Source organism: Ptychodera flava, chromosome 22 (genome assembly GCF_041260155.1).
Source record: "Ptychodera flava strain L36383 chromosome 22, AS_Pfla_20210202, whole genome shotgun sequence".
In the NCBI taxonomy this organism is placed as follows: domain Eukaryota; kingdom Metazoa; phylum Hemichordata; class Enteropneusta; family Ptychoderidae; genus Ptychodera; species Ptychodera flava.
In genome coordinates, this window is record NC_091949.1 from 19,865,345 (window position 1) to 19,889,155 (window position 23,811).

The window sequence follows — 23,811 nt, forward strand, 5'->3', positions numbered from 1 at the left end:
AGCATAATCCCCTGTCGTTCACATCTAGGGCAGGTACCTAACCTCCAAATATTTTTCCCGTCAAACTGCCTAAGTTCACTTGACATATTACCATGCCCTGTCCGTCGGATTTTAATTGGTCAAGCTGAACCACATGTCTGACTACAAATATACAGTTATGGTTTGTTTGCATAATCGTGAAATGAATAATAATAATATTAATATTAACAACTCACAGTATCATAAACATCTTAACTTTACAGCCAAAACGTAAATTGTGATTTGTACAAAGATCATATAATCAATCACAAAATAAATTGGAGCACTTGTGGGCAAAGTTCAGAATTTTTTTTCCGAAATAAATCTCAAAATTGCAAAAATTTTTACAAAGCTTGTGACCGTGTATCACGTATACACTACTCTCTGACAAAAACGCTGAGCTCACACTGTGAGTTGCTCACATTACCATTATTCATATTCACAAGCATGTAAACAAACCATTGTATTGCTGTGTATTTCTGATCAGCGCAACACATCAGTCAGTGTTCAGTGAATACAACATTGGTGTAATACAGGTTCTGGGGCCCTATTGACTTTCGCATGGGGAATTTTCGTAAATTTTGACTGTTCTTTGGGGTTCGTTGATAATATAACGGAAACAACAGACTCCGCCCTGACCATTAACGTTTATTTATGGGTGTGGGCATGAGGAAAGCCAACATGAAAGGCTCGGCAAGCCTCGCCTGTTAATTTTTGGCTTTCCTCTCGGCCCTGCCCATAAATAAACGTTAAAGGTCAGGGTGTCGCCCATTATTTCTATAATATTAGCCAAGAGCTTGGCCATTGTTCAAAGAGAATGGATGTGTTCAGAATCAACATAAACAATTATAACAATCAGTTTCTCACTTTGGCTATGAGAATTCACATTCAGTTACTTTTCCAAATCAAAACCTGTATTACACACTGAGCTCACAAAAAAAGATGACACAATCTGTTTGAAATCTTTTACATTTTGTTTTATTTATCAAGAACTATCTGCCGAGTCACATTAATTCATTTCACTGAAACTAAATAAGAATAAAAAAATACCATTGTAATCAAAAGTTGAATTTAGCTGATTAGTGACTGCAGGAAAAATATTGATAAAAAGACAGTGTTGTCATTAGCAAGCTATCTTGGAGTTGTGGCTTTCAGGTGAAAATAAACAGATCTTTGTGTTTAGACAGACAAATGTGTTTACATGTAAACACACATTGTGGAAATGGTCAACTTTGTAATTACTGATTGCAAAACATGTGCCTAGATAATCCATGTTAATTCATTACAGAATGAAAATAGAGTTTATTGGTGAACTGATGATGCAAAACTTTGATAACAGTTGATTTCTGTACAAGTTCTATAGGGTACTGAAACACGTAACTACCCCTAGTCCAGGGGACCACCCCTTCTAATGTCAAACTATGGTTCAGCCCTATTATCATAAGTGGACAGGTTGGACTTACATACGAGGGATGGGGTGAGGAGGGTACATGGGAAATATTGAAATTGGTGTAGATTGTAGCTGCTCTCACAAATCATCCTACATCTTGTACCCTATGCCATCTACATTCCACTACCATCAATACCATAAATAAGGCCACGTAAATAATCATATGTACTGCATGAACAGATGCTTGCCAACATTTTCTGTTCAAGTTACATGGCAAACTATGAACTGTTATCAAGTCTACAATTCTGTCAGATTCTATTTAATGAAGCGAAGAGAAACTCCGATAGCTGCAGTAATGTACACAGTATACATTTCAAATATAGAATTCAAGATTCACAACGGCAGAAAAGAAAAAGACAAAATATCAGAAAGTGAGAGCACTCCATTTGGAGTGACAATAATAATTCAAGTTTTATGTTGACAAGCTCAAGTATCCATGGCTGTCTCCCGTTGGTTTCCTTCATCTCTTCATTGCACCAAGTGATGCAAATTTGCACTTCTTAACTGAAATTTACATTAAAACTAGGAAAAAAATTTATGTTGGTCAAAGAGAGCAGTCCTATCAAAAAACAGTGATTCACAGTTCAGAACATTTTCAAATTTAAATGTACATGTTTTTTGTTCATTAGCGATGTACTATGTCACAGAAATATCACTGGCTAAATGTTACGTTTTAAATTTTTTTATTTGATGAGCTTTCCTCACACCTGCAGTGATATTTTTTATCAGGTTGAGAATCATTTCATAATCATAACATTATGAAATATAGAGATTTGAGATTTCATGTTTCTTTTGTCAAAACTTCAGTAGAGATTGTAAAATGGGTGATTAGAACATGTTACGAAATTAAAATCATATTGACATCGCTTTTTGGGCAGAAAAGACTATTTGGTAGATGTCATTATTTTCTTAAATGAATATATATTGTTTCATATTTTAAACCTTTCACCACTATGGTTTCTCCCAAAGCTATTGTTTTCAATGGTGAGTTTGGATCTGTGTACAGGAAAATAGGAGTGGAGGGTTCATGAGCAGTAGTCGAAGTCACGTAGCAGACATTAACGGAACAGGAAGGTTTTTCAAATCTCTGATCAAGTGTATTCTCTTGTTGTTTCCATCTGTCTGGTACATGCTGTTTGTTTTAACTCAGCATGTTTCTGATCTCTTTGTGCATATGACAGAGGAAGTCCACGTAAGAAGCACCACCATTGAAGCCTTTGTCTTCACAAAGGAAATGCTTGAACCATGGTTCCAGAGTGTCTCGCTGTCTAACAACTGTCAACTGTAACAAAGAAGAAAAACACATGTAAGTACAAAAAAAACCAACAAAAAACATACAAACAAACAAACAACACAACAACAACAACAACCCCAAAAACCAAACCAAAACAAAAAAAAACACCCTCACATCGGCACTCCCTGATGATCTGGAAGGTGTACCCCACAATTTGTAACAATGGTTTGGTCACAGAAAGTTCTCTTGTAGAACAGGATATACCAAAATTTACTCAGGTAGACCAGGCAGACAGAGGTGTCACTGTGCCCGTATAGAGTGCATGTTGCATCTCCTGTGTTTTTGCTAAGGTCTGGGGACGTTGGTAAATGCTTTGGGAACCCTGATAACATTCCTGCAGTCCCCTAATCAGGTTGCACTGATATACCAAGGAGAACCCCCTGTAAAAACTATTGGCGTATCCCACCAAATTTATCTGCTCACCACCCTTATTCACCAAAACCACATCTCTTTGATGCAAGAACACCAAAGATAAACTGGAAGTCAGTTTCAATTCTAAGTACATCTCATGCAGTTAAACACACCTGGCATATTCATGTAACCTTGGTTTCACCCGGTACCCTTTCACCATCATGGTTTGAACCAATCCCATTCTTTTCTGTGATAAAGAGGGACCTCTAAGGAGGGGGAAATGGGGGATGAAAGGGTTAACATTTGGCTTGGGCGATCTCTTGACTTACCTTCATATACCTCTGCCTTTCCTGGCGTACTTGCTGGACAACACCGCGCACTCTCACTGACACTGGATTATCGAGGGCGAGTAGTTTGCCGGCGTCGATGTCGATCTGCGCCGGGGACTGGGCACTGAAGACGTTCTGCACCCAATCCGGGTTGACATGCAAACCAATCCACATGTACATGGAGACACCATTCTCCAGCAAGTAAACACCGTCTTCACGCAGTCTGTCTGCAGAGCACCTGATGGCAGCGGGTAAACCTGTCCCCTCAGGATCCAGGTCATGCTGGCCAGTCAAAAAACAATTGAATATACGATGAGTTCAAAGGTCACTTAGGGTGTAGTGTACCAACTATAGCATTGCACTGTGGGTAGTGTAAAAATTCAGTACTTATGACAGAGGAAACAGACAGCTGAAGTTATACATGTACACAAATTTCACATAGACTCAATTACTTTGTGGCAAAATGTTCCTTGTACAAAAGAGTGATAAAAAAATTGTATCAGCACAACTTCTAATACTTAAACACACGTGGCACGACAATCTTACATATATCCTGTAAAATTTTATCATATTTTAAGGATTTTCAGGATGTCAAACGGAGTGTTCCATTTTGACAAAGAGGGGTGGATAGGACACTTACCAGGGGCAGTAATCGAGGATAGAAATAAACATGGGTTGATGCGACGTCCATTGCGGAGACTGTCTGCATTAACCAACTCCTGTCATCTGTAGTGATATCAGACCCACCGGATAACGCATCACTTTTGATTAAACTGTTGGCATACAGCGGTAGCAGCTTCATACATTCTGGTAAAATTAACTGAAAAAGAACAAGAAAAGGCAAAATTATGTTACGCTACTAACATTACAAAATAGCTTCATTTTTTATGGAACAGTTCTGAAATAGTTCAACTGGTGCAATACTTAAACAGCAACTTTTACTGTAACCTCTAGCATCCATGGCCAGTCTCTGGTCATTTAGCCTATCTACATTATTCAGTAAATTAAAATATTTGCCAAAACACTGTCAAATTTGTGATGATTTCGTCTTTTTTTTTAATTTTTTCGACTTACAATTCAAGGGCCATGTTCTTCCTGTAATTTCACACTGGGATGTCACTGAACCCTACAAATATCCTACCCAGTATTTGACAGTGTGCATATTCTACCATCAAACTGACAACATCTTCTGGAACTTTCCGAAAACAAGCAGATTTACACCTTTAGCATTTCTTTCTAAACAAAACAAAACAAGTCATTTTCAATGACATAGTCCCCACTTGGTTAATGAATTTAGAAACAATTGACAGCAATGATGGCCATATTGGATTGTATCGCAAAACAAACTGATGTGCATATGTATGACATAGGTAGTAATCCCTGAACAAAGTTTGAAAGAAATCCCTCCTGGTATCTCTGAGAAATTTGTGTTAACGGACGCACGGACACACACAATCAAATCTGTAAGTCCCCTGACTTTGTCCCTGGGGACTAAAAACCTGAATCTCTGTGACTTACCTGGCCAGGAGAGGAAGGACTGGCACAGTTTTTCCTGTAGCATGTCAGTATGTGAGCGCATTGATTGATCAGTGTTTCTCTGATAGCTTTGGGTGATGAGTGAGTTACTTGACTGATTGCTGTTAAAGGTACCAAAAAAAATATCACAGTTCAGATTGACAAAGATACACATCACATGAAACGTGTCATAACCTGACTCAAGGCAGAATGTGCCTTGTGGATAGGTATTTGAACTTTCAAACTTTCAAAATATTATTCAGATCTATCACTTGTGAGGGTTCATTCTGAAGCTCATGGAGTAAGTAAACTTTTCACGGTCTTAATTTTGCGAAAATCAAAATTTTATTTTATTCCCCACAGAGTTAACACAGGGATGGCTGCCATCTTGAATTTCAAGAGTTGGAAAATATTTTGTAATCTCTTTCTCTAGTACCAAATTTATGCATGCTGAACCCTGCTTTTGATTTTTTATTTCAAAAGGGAATGGTGTAAAGCTTCTTTGTAGACAGTTTGAGTAAAGGTGTTATGTCTTTCGCTCTCGAGATGCATTGTACCTCAACGGATGGCACAAACAGTGACTAGAAGATGGGGGATTACTGTGCCACTGGCAAGATGTGTACATCATAACAGAGTGTTGATCCTGTTCTATGAATGGATAAACAATGTGAGGGAAAATGTAATATTTGACTCCTACAAGTTACATACAGAATTTCTTCACGTTGAACATACAATCTGGAAGTTGTCCTGGAAAAGTTTGTAAAATGCCTGTTTTACAGTAGACTAGTATTATGCAAATGCAGGTTTCATGGAAATTTGTCAAGGGCAGTACTAATGATGTGCCCGTCCCATATGTTTCTTTACCATGACCAGTGTGGTGGCATGTCCACCAAACCCAGGGGACTATAATTAATATGATATGGGCCTGGGGTAGTGGAGGGGATGAAGACAGGAAGTGACGATGACAGGACAACACAACCCCCGGTGATCATGCATAGCAGCTAGGTATTCAAACTCTTGCAATTCTTTTCTGATCTCTGACTCCTGAGGCCTCATCACAAAACTACTGTTCACTGACGTTCAGTCACTGGGACATGGTCCTTGTTTCTTACCATGTTTTGCCAGAAGATTAAGTACAGCATCCATCTCACAGTTGCGGAACATATCTGCCATTTGATTGCAACAGTTGAAAGACAGGTTATGTATCCTAAGACGACGCTGTCCGGTGATGCTAGTGTACAGCAATGCAACCTGCAATATCACAGATACAGTAAAGAAAATTTGAATATTATGATTGCAAGAGTGTTCTCAGTACTCCCAAGAGATCACATGATTGCAGTACACACAAACCAACATGCACAAACACACATGGAAATACACTTATTGCTATGCCCGTTTTTTGCATGTGGTTTTGTTTGTACTGTGGATTCCCGGTCTAACCTATTGCAAGTTCTTGTTGGAACATTGTTTTTGTTTCTAACAATGTTTTGCCAGAAGATTAAGTACAGCATCCATCTCACAGTCGCAGAACATATCACTCACAAAAGCACACCGAAAAACTGACTGGTTAGCTTGTCAATGCAGCACCTATACATGTACAATGTATTGCTATTGTTTACATTTCACGCCTAGTCCAGATCAGAATTCAACCGTCAACAATAACAATGCAGTCTACACACATATAGGCTGAGTTGATAAGCTGAACACTGTGCATCTAAACATGCTTTTCCGAGTAGAGCAAGAAACTGTTCTTGACATAAAAAGCAAAAATAGTGAAAAAATTATCAAAAATTATGGTACTGGCCCTTTAAAGACCCTTGACTCACTTGAACAAATGCGCCCACTTCCTCTTGTAGCTTGTCATCATGTTTGATTTCAACTGAAATAGCCTTGTCACAGTCGATGGATCCCAACTCGATGTCCGTTGTATTGCTCATGTACATGCTGCCGTAGAAGTCCGTTGGTCGTATTCCGGTGCTGGTACGCACCCTCATGATTGAATCAAACGCTATTGGCCGCTCCATGTTGCGCGTCAAGTCGTAAATGAACCTCTCGCCATCAGTTGATGCCTTTTAGAAATGAGAGCATGATAAAAGTGGTAACACATTTGGTGGAATAAAATTTTGTGTCAAATGTCAAATGCACAGTCAATTACTTGATACAGTAAAACCTAAGTTGAACCGTTCCAGGACTGAGAAAATTGGTCGATTTGGAGAGATGGTCGGTTTACAGAGGTCCTTTTAACATAGAGTTCTATTGGAATGGGATTGAGAAAAGGGTTCATATTAGACAGGTTTCCAGTTTAGACAGGGTTCAGTTTAGACAGGTTTCACTGTATTTTCCTGATGTAAATACTTTCCAAGAATCATTTATCTTGTTTTGTCACTACAAAAATTTTCACAATTATTTTTTTATTTTCAGTTTCATTCACCAACCTGGTAAGAAAAACTGGAATGGAAATATCAAGGCATACATAAGTAATGGAAAGAGGTTGTTCTTAGACTTTTGCAAAGGTTCAGAACATCGGTTCATAATTCAGAAAACCCTGTATGTTTTCCCGTTTCCTGATACATGTAAGACAACTTTTATAACCTACATGTATGCGAATAAACCACGGTGACATTTATTAGCCAACTTCCCTAACCAAAGCCATTCTTCGATTGTTCATTCTTACCTGGAAATAATTGTACTTGAAGCACTGTCCACCTGTTATGGTACACACTTGACCAATAGTGGCGACGTCTACGTAGGAATTGGGGAATAAAAATAAATCTACACTACACCCTGCAGCCACACAGTTCTGTGCAAGTTTGCTGTAAAAGTTACCCTGCGGTGTCAAAACAGTCTGAAAGGAAACACATGCACAGAGATGAGAAACTGTTGTAAAAAAAGAAATGGTACAACAATGGAACACAAGGTTCAACTCATTTTTACAGAGAATGTGCCTCAGGAACAGATATTCTGACTCTCAAATTTTTACTATACTTTTCTGATCTACCTCTAGTGTGGGCTCATTTTGAAGCTCTTGGGGTAAAAAAAAATTCAGTCTTCGTTTTCTAAAATTGTGAACTAAATTTTAACCCATAGAGTTCACAAAGGGATAGCCACTATTCTGAACTTCAAATATCAGTAAATTTAATTAAGGTAATTTGTTTCTCTTGTATTAAGAGTTGCAGGGTGACTCCGATTTTCGTTCTTGATTTTCACAGAGAATGGTTGCAAGTTTCCTTGAGGAGAGCTTGAGCAAACGTGCAAGTTTTTCACTTTCAAGACCCATACTATTGAAGGAGTTTTTGAGAAGTAGGGAAAGTGACATTATCAACAAGAATTTCTGAGACGGCAGGAAATCTGGGTAATACCAAAGAGATCTGATTAGGCAGGTACGAGACAGCGAAGTATGAAATTTATGCTTTGAGCTCCAAAATTTACAGGGTTGATGATAAAGTCAGAGGTAAAATTTCACTTCTTCCCATACTATCACTGCCAAAGACAAAACATGAAGCTTCCTCTCATCGGAAGTGGCTTAAAAAGGTCAAAGTTCACAGTTCATAGGTTCATCACTTGACATTTTGTATGTCTATTTATAGCATAATAAAGATTTGACCTGTTCATTCTCATTCCCTGTACATAGGTCCAAAAATTATCATTTATAACACTGGGTTTGGGCCAAACCCATACAGTTTATTTTAACCCTTTCACCCCCAGTTCCCTGTATACAGGGTCCAACTTTACCATAGAAAACGATGGATTTGGGACAAACCATGGTGGTGAAAGGGTTAAAGGGGGGGGATGTGTCTTCCCGTCTGCAGCTGCACGAACAGGATCCATACAATTGTTAAGGGGAAGTGTGGGGGGTGTGTCATCCCGTCTACAGCTGCACGTATGGGATCCATACAATTGGTGGGTTGCTATGTGCAACATATCCCAGCATCCCTTGTGCATATCCAAAATTTTACATGGTGGCTGAACCTAAACTGGCAACTGCGGCCAATGCAGTTTCATATAAACGACGATTGCCAGTGATTGGAAAACTAGAATACTGATGAACTATGATCACGCATGAAATACTGAATTTGTTTCACATTTGCTTGGATTCATCGCCAATTTCTGAGAAGAGGTAATTTTATCAACAAGAAAGCCACACAGCCACAGATTGGACAACCTCCTCCCTTTCAGCTTGAAGAATCTGTTTATTCTGTTGCAATACTTGAAATGAAAGTTTCAAAACTTGTTTGTATGAGCAAAATACGACTCTCACAAAGCTTACCTTTTCTTTGTCAGATCCTAACAACTTCCTGTCATCTCGGTTTTTCAGTTTGCCAGGAGCTTCAGCAATTGGCAATGATGAATGAAACACAAACAGTTTTCCACAACAATCCGCAGCCTGCGTGTGGAAAAGAAAGGATACATGCATGTCCTCATCTGTTATGCTGGTTGATTTGGTACATGTATAACGCTAAAATATTAATCATTGTTAAGCTCGTCACCAACCCTAAGTTACAACACTGTTTCACATATAAAGGACGTTGAACTCTTCGTGTAGAATTTATGAATGAAAATGTTAACTTCTTCTGATTTCTTCTTCAATAAATCTTACTAACATCTCTTTCCATGAATTTATATTTTTTATCAAGAATGCTTTCAGAGCATTATGAGTTTAGCATTCCAAGGAATGCTAAACCAACTTCATGACTCCGGATGTTGAGCATGTGAATTTTATCCTGTATTAACATTAAATAAATAAGTTCTTTAAGGCGACATGATAAATTAACATGTTGTTTACTCAAACATGTTTGAGTCATACAAAAAAATCTGAAATATTACGAGACTTCTATCTATGAATCTTATCAGAATGTGGATTAAATTTGCATGTAACTCTTAAACGTTTCTGCCAAGTATTTTTATCATATTTCTGAGATATATATAGCATTTGAGAACTTTGGGTTAAAAGTAAGACAAGGAACAATTAACATAATGCAAGAGGTTAAAATCGCACACAAGGTTTCATACCTTCATAGCTTCAAGGCCTGCCTGTACAACAGGACCTAGCATGGTTTCCGTTTCTCTCGTTTCTGAAAACATTTGAGGTATCTGTTCCAACAAACTGAAAGGTAAGTACAGAAATATGATTTTTGATCTGGATGTTAATGGTATATTGCAAAAATAATTGTAAGTTACAGTGCATTGTCCTTGTGTAAAGTTTGAAAACCATTGATCAAAACCCGTCAAGTATTGGCTGTAGACATCAAATAGAGGAAACAAAATGGTCGTCACACAGCAATAAGGATCATACTGATATAACAATACAAATCAACAGGCATATTTATGACATGGGGAGTAATTCTTGTATCAAGTTTGGAAGAAATGGCTCCAGACATCTCTGAGATATGGGTGTGAATGGATGCGGGGACACACTGATGCATGCACTGACAAGACAAAATCTATAAGTTCCCACAGACAAACTAAAACATCACCAAACATTACAGCTACTAGACTCTTAAGGTTAAATCATTGTAGCTAAAGGCAAAATAACATATTAAGTTCACCGACATGAACTTGGTTTCTTCAGAAAAGATTTGGTAACCATGGCTTACCTATCTATGACAGGTCTTGCATCGGACAATTTGACCAGAAAGCCATCTAACAGAGGCATGAACACATCATTGATATCAGAAACCACCAACATCTGGGGCTGAGCCAGTGCACCATTGACATTGTAAAAATGTAAACTTTTGTCGTACGTGACAAACCCAACTCGCATCGATGATTCATCTTGGCCAGTCTCTCTGAAAATAGAAGTTGATGACAAAACGTTTTTGAATCTCAGAAACAGATCAATTTACAGATAAATTATAAGACTTCAACTTACATGCCAATAACATGTGTACAAAATCAAGACATGTTCATCTACAATGTCATTACCGGTCAAGTGTTATTTATTTTCTTTTGTGTTCAAAAACCATAGTACAGCCATCAACTCATGGGGATATCCATAATTTTGAGTTATAAACAGCCAAACAATGTACATGTATCTATGCACAGTACATGTGTGTTTGTTGACACTCAAATGACAAGAACAATTTGCCTACATTGGGCGAAGGATAGCCCCCTGTGGAGGTACAGTATGGTAAGAGATAAGCTCCAGACACAGGAACAGAGAATGTAATATGATGTGTGGCTGAATAAGTTTTCATTTTCCTGGGTAAATACCTCCTACAAAGCAGCTTGATGTCGTCTAAAGATACTCACTTCGGGAGTCTGTCCAGGAGACTGCGAAGTTGTTTGCAAAGTAAAGGCACCATTCCATTTTTCACACTGTTGTAAGTCACGTCAATCATAAAAATAAACACTGGAGGATTGGGTAATTTGTTATTCTGAAAATACGATAATGTGAGAAAAGTATTGAAGGAGTTGAAAATTCTGAATGATTTTTACAAACAGAACAATTGGTGAATAGTATATTTGCATAAACTTTTCCTTTTTTCGGTGACTGTAGTGACAGGCATATCTAGCATAACTAATGACAGATACAAACTACATAAAGATACCAGTGAACTTTGCTCAGAGGAACTATATACACTTTGCAGTTCAGTCTTTTCACTTCACAAATCAAAGGGCAAGTAGATGATTTTTTCCCTGTTTTGTTGTGTATATCCATTGTACCTTCTTGTTTTAGTCACCATGTTAATAGTAAATCCCTGCTATTTCTCTTGCCAAACCCCACGTCTGTATATGTAGAATATAATGTCATTGTTTACATTTGAATTCCAGTCCAGACCAGAATTCACTTATCAACAATTACAATGTAGTCTACAAATGTACTGGCTAAGTTGACAAGCTGTCCATTGCAATATGTTTCGGGGAGTACAACAAGAAACTGTAGTTGAAAATACCGTAAAAGCAAGGTGGACAGATGTCCAGACACTCAAATCATTAAAAGTTACATCTTCTGGCCCTTTAGCACAGGTAATTCCATACCAAAATGCCTGCTACTTTGTTTAAAATACACAAATTACCAAGGTAACTGGTTCACTTACCTTACAATAGTCTGTGGTTGCTACAAATTCATAGGATCCTAATGATAACTCTGGTCTTTCATAATAGTCTATGCGCCTACCCATGTGATCTAAATGCTGGAAATATTCAGGTGGTACTGAAATGAAAAAAGATGAAAATTATTCTGCGACTGCTTTTGTCTGTTAGGGATGAATGAGGAAGTCATCGTGGCAATTTGTGGTTATTGATACGTCATAATCATTCAAGGTACATTGTAGAACCACAGTCCCTCCACAATTTTGTGGCCGTGGTAGAACGTGTCTACGGGGCATATTTAGACGCTAAAATATTTCATAATTATTTTTTTGTCTGCTGCTCATGTGGAGCCATTTTGAAGCCTGTGCAATAAATGCACTTTTCAATCTTTTTTGTCAAAATAGAGAACATATCATTTTTTCATAGAGTTACGCGTAAAATATGGGATGGTGCCATTTTGAATTTCAAATGCCGCAAGATCAATGAAAGAGAATAGTGTAATCTTTTCTTCTATGACAGCCGGTAAAAGATTTGTGTTTCAATGTTAGGAATACCGTACTCGTCCGAGTATAAGCCCTGCTCGTGTATAAGCCCCCCCTTCTGATTTCAGAGGATTTTAGAAAATGCATTACATCCGTGTATAAGCCCCTACCCTAGTATAACTCAAATACAGAAAGGTTAGGAGAGTATATTTGGTCATTTAACTTGGTAAAATTACTTTTACATAATAAAGAAACTATCAAAAGATGTTAAAACAATGGGAAACTGGAGTTTCCTTGACAGCATCGTAAGGAAAATGACACGTTTTCCCAGTACTAACTTGATTCTTTGACCCTGCTCACCCCCGTACCCTAAATATAATAATCTCACTCACGTCTGCCATTGTTTATTTTCATTCATGGCCACAATGTTTTCATGCTCGGAACATGCAGTTTCTTTTGTTTGAAGCAATTATCCTTTCATTTGTGAAGACTGTTCCTGGTGACTATTACAATTTTCACTGCTTTGTTGTTGTTTTCGCAAGATGTAGACAGTTTGATACTGGAATAGTGAGTTGCCTTTCTGTAGGCAATGCATGCCTGTTCACATACTGTTGATCAGCAGCATACATGAAGTCTTTGTTCAAGTTTGAGGGTTTTTTCGACGCTGAAATTTCACCAAAATGTCAATTCTGTATTCAGAGATTGTACAATCAATTTCTTTGGATGTGTAAGTCAATTTTGGAAGCGATAGAAAGATCGAGTGGTGTTGAAAAAATCGTGCGTAAAATTAGCATAAATTAAGCGTCCATGGCAGATAACATGGGGTTGCTCGAGTATAAGCCCCTCCCCTAGTTTTACCGCTGTTCAGTGTTGCCGAACCGGGGGCTTATACTCGGACGAGTACGGTATCTTGACAGTCAGATGTTCAATGAGTGTATCAACATGTTACATGATCTTGTTTCAAAGTGTTCTCACATCTAAGACTGTGTATGTGATGGAATTGCCGTATTCAAAATAATTACATGAGATAAAGTAATATTTTGTCCCTTTCTCAGTTATTGTGCATGTTGGAAAGGTGGAACTTTAATACCTGAACATGGACACATGTTAAATGGAATTACAGGATACAAACTTGAGGTCATACAGAAACAAGTGCCAAGAGAACTTGACAGCCATGATTTTGATACAAAAATGTTGTTCAGCCATATAAATATTGATGATACTGACCATAAATCATGTTGTGCCTTCTTACACTGACAAGTGCATGGGCAAAAAACCCTTTGAAACATTGTGAACAATGATGCCAACCATCCAGCAATTTCTATCACACACTCCTGCTGGCACATATCTGTTCACTCAATCTTTTATTTCAAATGCTTGGTCATCGATGTGACTGTGTCTGTAAGTAGAGCTTTATTTTGCACTAGGCACTGTGTTTTTTTCCACTCACCTTCTGTGATGCAATTACAGAAACTACACTGAAACCTCCTGCCTCCGTCGATGAATTGCATGAACGGACACATGTACGCCTTGCATCTGTTACATCGTATTGGACCGTTGACGCCTAGGTCCACTAACGGAGGAGGTTGCTGTTGAAAAGTCAAAAAGGAAAGGGGAAAGGTCATGACATACATGTATTTGAACATCAATGATGTCATTACTTGAGTACTAAGTTATGATAGGATTTTAGGACATTGTAATTCTACTGTTGTTATGAACAGCATTTGAATTCATATTCCATTAAAGTTTGTACAAGTAGATTTGGTTAGATACTCTCACATTCCATGATTGTTATGTTGTTTGCAGGCATATAGGGTCTTATTGTGCACTCATTCAACACACAGACACGGGGAACTCCTGCAAAATTGATTTCCCTGCATTTTAAATAAATGGAAAGGTCACAGAGAGGTCAATCCATTAGTGTGTCTGCAAGCAGGGTTTGTATAAAACACACGGTGATATGTCTAACATCTGTCATTAAAATACAAGCAGTGGTAAGAGTCAGATAATTTCACACTTGACATACTGTACAAATGCATTTGTACTGTAGATTACATGAATATATAAAGTCAAGTAAAAGTCGATGACATCAAATCTATCTGTTATGCTACTGTATGCTTACCACACACAAAATGTACTTTCAAAATGCCACCTAAATGACCTGTACTTGCAATTTTCAAAACTGTGCTTGTGACAAGTTTTCAAATTACACACAAGAGTTAACTTGCAAAATATACTAAAATGTCAGAAAGAAAATCTGACTGATTTTATTTCTTCTTAAGAATTCTTCTACATGAATACAAAGTAACTTTCTCACAAAATATCTAAAACCTAGTCACAAGAGAATTCTTCTACATGAAAGTGTAAAGATTAAATAGTTATACATGTACATATGAAAACTACAAAAGTTTGTTGTAATTAGTCCATGGAGCTCTCAGATTCCAATTGAAAATTGCTACCTTGACGACATCATCTGCTACCATACACTGTGATGCTAAGACACTGTCAGGGCCAACCAAAGAATAAGGATATTGGCAATAAACTAACCTCATTTGGTTTGAGTTTCGCAAATGGCGTTATAACCAGCCCAATGGGGATCTGGGACTGCTTGACCATATCTTGAGTACAAGGGATGTTGTACACTGTGGCACGGACAAATCTGGGACTGGCATTGCCTGGCAAAAAAAATACAGCAAAAGGAAAAGTCAAAGTATGAAAACTTTGTTATCACCAGACTTCTCTGACACCTCTGATCAGTCAGACGTGATCTCACACTTTCAAGATTACACACTGAACTCTATCATCTTACATTTTCATCAATCACCATGAAAAAACAAACCCTACATTATTTGGTAGCATGAGTTTCAATTGACTACATTTTGTGCTCCTTTGCATACAATTTCTGCATTTGTTAACTTTAATATCATATCTATACATCTCTACGACTTAGTTAGGCCCTAGACTAGGTTCTATCCTGGATATTTCCACTGGCATAATGAATTTCATACATGTACCTTGAGTTGCGGCAAATTTCAGCAAAATCCTGTACGTGTTCATGGTATGTTTTGAATATAGTCTACCATTAGTCACGGTAGTCTCATAGTTAAGGTATTCATAATTTATCATTTTTTTGTATTTTCCTTGATCCCATTACTACAATACATGTATTTCAATCAAATTATTTCATTCTCCCACCATCCATCCCTCCCTCCCCCCCTCTCTCTCTCTCTCGCTCCCTCCCTCCCTAAAGTCAACCCTCCTCCCTCTTCCTCCAAATCTTCCTTTCTCTAAACAACAATAAACTTCTTACCTTGATCTACAACATCAAATTCTGTGGTAACCAAAGGCGGAACCTGTCCACGTTGGTTTGTTGTAAATTGTTGAGAACCACGGTTACGCCTGTCATCTTCAATCACTTGAATCTTGTACCGAAAAATATAATGAGATGCAATGGTCATTAATTTTCTCTCAAAACCATGTGCAAATTCACAACTATACTTGTTGCAAGCAAATTGTTTTGTTCTCTTGGCCCATATTACTGTTTACAATGCCCATATGGAGGTAAACTACTTCGATTACTGAACAGATAATAATATCACAACAGGGCTAAGCTGAGAGCAAGATTAGAAATAAATGTGATTTCAATTAAAAGTGAGAGTTCACTGTTTATAGTAGATGTTTGTTTTTATTTTTTAAGATACTCTTTTTTGTCACAGGTGTTGATATTCGTAGCCTCATCGGGCGGCGGAAAACTGGCAGAGCCAAGCTACCTGGTGTGCTTGGTGCTACAGTAACCCTTGACACAAATCATGACTGTCATCACTAATGATCTTCCTAATTTTATTATGGAATGTTATCCCTCGCAAAATCTTGATCTAAGTTAAATAATATTGAAGCTTGGGCTGTGACGTTTGAGGATGCACTCACAAGCATTCTGGCATTGCAATGGCAGTGGCTATGTGGTCATCAAAAGCTATTGTGCAGCAGTGTCGTACTTGTATCATTGAGCTGCTTGCAGCCACATTTTGCAGCTGGTGTGCAAGCTATAAAGAGGTCCCAAAGCTATTCTTTGTGAGTTCTGTATCCTTACAGTGATGTCCCATCCGTAGGACTTTTACCCCATGCGTGTGTGAATGCAACTGAACAGGCAATCAATAATCTATCACTACTTGACACGGTTGAGCATACTTACCGGGCTGGGCATTTGGTCAGGATCGAGCCGCCTCTGTGTCTGTTGTGGCTGTGGTTGTTGCATCATTCCTGGATGGGCAGGTGACATCCCAGCCGCACCCATGGCCATTGCAGCACCAGCTGGCATTCCACCGCCCATTGGGGGAGGGGCCCTTGCTGTTGGTGAGTCGAGCGGTGATTGACTTTGTGGTTGTTGATGGTAAGCATTGGCACTTGGGTAGCTGCTGGGTGGCACGCCTCCCGGCATTGGTGGCCCTGCCATTGATGAAGGTGGGCCACTCATGGACGATGGTGGGCCTCCATATCCCAGCTGTTGTCCTGGCTGTATTGCATTTTGCTGAGGATAGCCTCCAACCTGGCTTGGAGGACCTGCCATGCTGGCCGGGGGTAGACCTCCCATACTTGATGGAGGGCCAGCCATGCTGGAAGGAGGAGGGCCTGCCATGCTTGAAGGGGGTGGAGGACCTGTCATACTTGTTGGTGGAGGGGCTCCCATATTAGATAGTGGCACACCACCTTGTTGCATACCTCCCATGCTTCCAGGAGGTGCAGTGGTGCCATATGGCTGGCTGGTTGGTGGTTGTCCACTGTACATTGGCTGTACTGGCATGCCAGGCTGTGGTGGTCTTTGCCCTGCCATACTGGTTGGAGGTATGCCCTGCAGCAAAATATAATGTAGAGTGCATGCTTTAGTATAGTAATTGAATGAAATCTTTGCCTGAATTATACTCTTCTTATGTTCTTGTAATCAATCGCCATGAGTGACAAAGAAACTTGATCGGTACTGCAAATAGTACAAGCAGAATAATCAAATTGTTGTATCTGACAGATGGCAGGTAAACAGAGATGGATCTATTATTTCCATTATCACTCCCAATATTGGGCTATCAACATTGTGAAGAACAAGAATCTGAGCCATGATTTAAGATTGATGGATGCACACTTTTGAATATGAATAAATGGGACCTCCTTGGGGGGCTTTAGTCTATGTCCTCTATTGTCAGCAATAATATAACTCCATAACTTACTGAAGATCAATGCAACATGCTGTCTATCTTTGCAAATTTTCAATGCACATGTATTTTCACTTCATTTGGCATGGTACAGTATGGTACATGTACAGCACATTTAGTCAGTAAAAATCATTTTAAAAGTATCTATGTTTTCAGGTGCCTTCAAATATACAAGTTACTGTTCAAATGCAACATGAGGGACATGTTTTTGACCTTTGGCCGTGATGCTGACAAATGAACTTGGCTGAAGACAAGGGTTCACAAAAACATTTTTCATAACCAGATCCATGATGACAGCTGTACATCAACCACTCACCATTGGTCTTTGTTGGACTCCCGGCTGTGGAGGTCCTGATATGTTCATACCACTCATCTGATTGGTCAGTTGGTTTTGCCTGCTGGCTGCCGGTGGCGGTGCTGACTGTGCCATCATTGATGGCCCTGGTGGTGGTGCCATTGAGTTGGCTGACACTTGAGGTGCACCATAGCCACTTGGCAGTGGCTGCTGGCCTCCCATTGATGGTACCCTGACATAGAAACAAAAAAAATAGGCAGACAAATCCATTAGCTGGAACGGTAATCAAATGGTAACCAAAACATCAAAAGACAAGACTACGGGAGTAGTAGAGCGCCCTCTATGCACCTATTTTATCATATACGTGGTTCAAGATGGTCCTTTCTGAAATTACCATATTTGTGTTTATGCCACCAGGTTATTTTATTACCTTGTATGATTTGGATTATTGGGTTTGTTTTGATGTCATATGTACACATCACTGAATCATAAATGCTCTCTGTAACTCAGAGAAAAATGAACACACTACAGAGTCATTATTCTATATTAACCTTTACATGTAGCTCGAAGAAATTTCAAGACATTCCTACATGTAGAGTGACTCAGTGAGTTTTGAAATGTTGTATAAGTAATGTATAATGTTTACAGTATGTATCTCCGCTTTCAGGGGCCTTCAGAAGTGTGAGTTTTTGTTTAGAAGTAATATGAGGGCGTGTTTTATTGTTATACTTCACTGATTTTAACCAACTTGATCTGAGGGGGACATACAGAGTATGAACTTGGCAGCACCGAGATTAAGTAAGTCCCTTATGTATGGTTCATTTATTTTAAGTAGTCATAATCATGCCAATACTGCTCCGATATACTAGTACTTCCAGAGATTTGTAGGTGCACAAGGAGTTCACTTTTCATGATTGTCAGTCACTAGAGTAACCAATTGATCAACAATTCTGTGTTTTGTGAGGAATATAATAATGAAATTATAGAATGCAAAGATCATATAATAAATCATTAATAAACTTGAATGTTCTGGGAAACAGCTACATGACAACATCAGGAAATAGATTCATCACTGAAATATATGGTTGCAGCATATAAAACATATGGTCATATACTGTTTATCACGCACTTCATTTTTTATTAAAATTGGATTCACGCTATCACAGTTTAAATTTCTTAATTTACTAGCTTTTTTCACTCTCTTTACAGCTGATACAGACAGCAATTCTAAACAAAATTTTGATGATTTAACAACTATAGAAATATTCACTGTTGTTTCAGGTTAATGAGCTACCATAAGGACAGGAGTGTGGTTTTGAACTTTGACACAAAAAAATGTTTTCATGGCTTTGCAGAGAACCGAACCAAAAATACCATTCTCCACCTGTCAGAAATGAAATTCATTTGCACCACTCTACAGAGCATAACACTGCTAACAATAATGTTACCACTCTCATTCATGTCAAGAGTTTACTCTGTGTATTTATTTATGACAGTAATTGAGTATTCAAACTTCAATGAATATCACGAGTGGAAGCCTATTTTGAGGTAGCATGCTACATTTCTGATTCCATAACAATATACTGATTTACTAATTTTAATTACTTTTGTTATGGAACACTTCTTCCAATATCATACCCAAAACCATTGTACAGTATCACTTACTGGGCAATTCTGTAACTAGCATCTGTCTGTTGTTAGTTTTTGAGTATTATTTAAACACAAGAACATGGACCTACAAAATGAACTTGAATGTGTGAACAGAAAACTTAGGAATGAGACATTACATTTGTATATCTTTGTACACTTGTGGAAGGCCTTCAACGAGAATCAACCTAGCCAGATGACGACTAACATGCAAGTATACTTTACTGTAAGTAAAGCCATGTTTCAGATTTTTCAAACGGGGCAAATAAATTATAAAAACATCAAAAGTGATTTTTTCATACAAAAAAACATCTACATGTACAAGCAATAGGCACTCCAGAATGGTAAATTTCAGTATGAGCCATTCTGGAGTGCCTATTGCTTGTAGATGTTTTTTTATATGAAAAAATCACTTTTGATGTTTTTATTCATAGTTCATAGTTATCTTTCCTTGCAAAAAATTTAAAACATCACTTTTGTAACACAAATAATTCACATTGTTTCATCATGAAGTGTACATCTACTTTACTCATGAACAAAGTATTTTTTAGAAAAGTAGAGTAGTAGAGGAGTAGAGGATGATCATAATACATGGGGTACTAATTTTTAGTTAATCGACACCACAATTTCTGATGTGGACAAGTGAAAACTGGTCAAAGGTCAAGCCTTGGAGGTTCAGTAATAGTATAGGCATCACTAAACATTGTAAATGCATATTTATTGGATAAAGAAAATCAGTATGAACAAGTCAGTACACAGTGACGGTGGAAAGAACTTTGTGACCTTGTTGTGGTTGGGGTGTTTGTTGGAGAAAAGAAATTCATTTGGTTTGCAAAACAGTTTCTCTCATTGACACAACTTGCTTTTCACAAAAACCTAACAGAAGATTTTTTATTTCTGTTGGACTCCGGCAGTTGATACGGAAGGGAACCTCTTTCCAATTTTGATAACTTAACTTTTGATCCATCAACGCAACCTTTTTCAAGCACAAACATGTGCATCGGCATCACTTTGGAATTGTATACATAATTAACATCTAAAAGGTAATTATCTCCATGCCCAAGCCCATATATGAGTGTGTAAGCCCGGTGAACAATAGAGAGGAATAATTATAGTATTATCAAACTCTTGTAATTCTTTGTCATAACCATCTTCAATGGGGAATATGTAATTTATGTTTGCATTCTATTTGTATTTATTTTCATATGTTAATAGGTATATTCCAACATTTTGAGTCACACTTTGTACTTAGGGGTGAAAGGTCAGATATGGTAGCCACCTTGACAGATAGACGGTGGTACCTGACTTATGAGAGTCTAAACTTTGAAATCTGGTATGGGCTCAAGCCTATGTCAAAAGGAAATATCAAGTTATATTCAAAATTATGTTCCTGAATGTATGAGCATATTTTATCCAAAATTACTTTCAAAATAGATACATTTAAGTAAAGTAAGATTTTTATGATGTTGCTCTCAACGTAATGGGGAAATTACAACATTATATATTATGACATAAGAAATTTTTCGGCAGTGAGTTAGTATCAAACATAAATATGCAGATAGACCTTATCAATGATTAAACAGCATGATTTTGTGGAAAAAAAGTAAAAAGATTGTATCGCATGTATCTAGATATGGTTTTCAGAAGATTTTTTAACATCTCCTGAGCATTCTGATCCAGCAGACTATTTATTTAGACTGATGTAGGAATTTTTTCAAACATCAAAAAACTAAAAAATAAATTCCATAAAAACATACATACATACAGACAAGCATACAGAGAAACTCTCAGACAGCTACCACCGCTATAGTCTCTTTTGCCATATTAATATATATAACTCCTAGCTGAAGAAAAAAATTAACTTTCTGCTCACACATACAGAAATGTTAAGTTGGATAGTGTAGTTCTTACACTTGCCATTATCTTATCAGTGTTCTCAACAGCTTAGAAAATCAGAGGGTCTACAATTTACATAACAATACATAATTAGCATATTCTTTTGATTTGAAAATATATTCTTGTGTATGTTTAATAACATATGAAGAGATTGCTCAAGAAACAAAAAAGGGGTGGCCCCCCCTAAAAAATCCCCTTGTGGAGAGCCCTGCTTACACCAACAAACATGTTTCGCAGAATATCTTGTTTGCTTACACATTATAAATATCACCAGGACCTAGTACTAGCTTGAGGATAACATAATGGTTTTAAGAATATTTATGATGATAAAAAATCTGGATATACCATACTTCAATCCTAGTAAACTTTACTCCCATGATGAGAGACTGGGACAAGCCATTCATTCAGGAACACATCATTTTGGTTATTTGCAGTGATTCAGTTGTAGCTCAGTCCCTCTGTAGGTACAACTCAGTTTTATAATGGCTTGATAACAAAGCAACAGACTTTGACACTGAGAAACTGTCACGGATACTGATCAGTATATTGCCTTGTCTCCTAAAACAGTCACCCTTTCATTGTGATGGTTGATCTTCAATCTTACCATCTGTAAACTTGCATATTTCATCCCGCATCTTTGAGAAGCACATACCATAGCATTTAGACTTACAAATACGGGAAAAACTGATTATTTAATTATTGGAAAAAATACTGAACAGATCCAATACAGATCCAGATTCTTTAGAAATTAATTATAAGCTAATCCCTCAGTAACTGTAATCTGCATGTATACTAAAACCAAAGGAGGTAGGAAGTTCCCCTCCAACCTCCTTGCTAAAACTAACTATGAATACAAGATCATGTAAGTGGTACCCTAGTATTAGTAAAAGACCACATGAACACATGTTCCATAGGAAGCTGAAGTCAGTATCATGTTTGGGTATGATGGTAAAACGTGTGATACGCCTTAGTTCTAGGTCAATGTTATCTGTAGACACCAGTATTTGAATTGTACCTCTCAGTAAAACAAGTTATACGTGTAATCTTTACCTTTGCTGTCCATAGTACTGTTGCTGCCCGCTGTCCCCCTGAGGGCCAGGTCCACTGTATGGCCCATTTTGGTTAACCTGTCCATATGTTTGTTGTGAAGATGGTGGTGATGGACCGGCGTTATACGCACTGACTGGTGGCCTGCCCATCTGTGGGGGACCACCTCCTGGCCCCTTCGCCATGGGGGGCTGAGTTCCATACTGACCTCCCGGCGGTTGTACATAGCCCATGTTTTGAGAAGCCGCCGGCGGACCATAATTTTGACTTCCGTATCCCCCAGCACCTGGTGGGGGTCCGTATGTCATAGACTGTCCCGCTTGAGGATTCATGATGAAATTCTTGAAAATTACGGTTCTATATAACAAATTTGATTTCCTTAATTAATAAACTTTTCGGCAGTCGTCTAGAATACCGGTGTCTCTGTGAGCGATTGGAGTCGGACTTCACACAACTGTCATGTGTTTTGGAACCGGAACATGCAAGATCATCCCAGATGAAGCACACGCGCACGGATCGTCCAATTCTCCGTGATTCCCTGTCACTGTTCACGTCTTAAGATGCTACGTGGTCGGTTTTTCGTCCCTGTGTCCTCCGACAACACAACACACTTATCTCACTTCTAAAAATGGCTTAAAATCGACGTAATTCGGCCTACCTCTTATGCCACGTCGTAGTCTACCTGTTTTCGAGGGATTCCCGGATGAACGCATGCGCAAAGCGCCACGTCGACAAAATCCGCAAAGGCTTGTGGGTGTCCTTCCGGGTCAAAGTTATCCTGTAGTGGATGTTCCTTTGTTTGCACGCAACCAGAGGTATGCCCAATCATAGTGATTCAATAAATTTTTACATACTCGAGTATTAAATATGTATTAAGATGTGGTGAGTGACCTTAGAGTCCATGGATGCCTTTGCCTGGAAAGTTAAAAAAGGCCTTTAACTCATCACAAGATGATATATCAAGCGAAAAACAAGCCACTGTTGGATATCAGGATTGTGTCGCTGTAACTTGTAAGGTTGTCGGTAATTGAAGAAAAAAATCCATGATGAGTCATAATTTCTTGATTACAAACTGCTCTGGTGTGAGGTTTTGTGGCTTAATCTTTCTCTGGCTCAGGCAATACATCACATATATTGAATATATTATCTGAAACCCGTGGGGAAGAAAGGTGCTTCCAAAATATACCTGTGAAAATCTCTATCTTGATGTGGTAACTTCCACATCTATTTTATTCCCTCTTTAATTCTGGA

General features: G+C 38.2%; 1 protein-coding gene across 1 annotated transcript; it reads right to left on the reverse strand.

Annotated features, from left to right (window-relative positions):
* Positions 1-973: 973 nt before the first annotated feature.
* LOC139122902 (protein transport protein Sec24C-like) lies at positions 974-23,282 on the reverse strand. The gene is made up of 18 exons (XM_070688762.1): positions 22,564-23,282; positions 17,992-18,202; positions 16,664-17,320; positions 15,782-15,893; positions 15,019-15,146; positions 13,922-14,060; positions 11,995-12,110; positions 11,207-11,331; positions 10,552-10,743; positions 9,968-10,061; positions 9,225-9,341; positions 7,632-7,802; positions 6,784-7,026; positions 6,070-6,208; positions 4,961-5,079; positions 4,083-4,262; positions 3,443-3,724; positions 974-2,750 (listed from the first exon to the last, which is right to left on the reverse strand). Exons 1-18 carry the CDS (start codon positions 22,890-22,892, stop codon positions 2,610-2,612), a joined length of 3,495 nt encoding a protein of 1,164 aa, XP_070544863.1. The 5' UTR covers positions 22,893-23,282; the 3' UTR covers positions 974-2,609.
* Positions 23,283-23,811: the final 529 nt, after the last annotated feature.

What these genes read in the sequence shown, in the direction of transcription:
- LOC139122902 (XM_070688762.1), bottom strand. Translation starts at nt 22,892, where the DNA reads ATGAATCCTCAAGCGGGACAGTCTATGACATACGGACCCCCACCAGGT. An exon ending in GAGTCCAACAAAGACCAATG is followed by an intron (nt 17,321 to 17,991) that starts GTGAGTGGTTGA and finishes ATTTTGCTGCAG; the next exon opens with GGCATACCTCCAACCAGTAT. An exon ending in CTGACCAAATGCCCAGCCCG is followed by an intron (nt 15,894 to 16,663) that starts GTAAGTATGCTC and finishes TTTCGGTACAAG; the next exon opens with ATTCAAGTGATTGAAGATGA.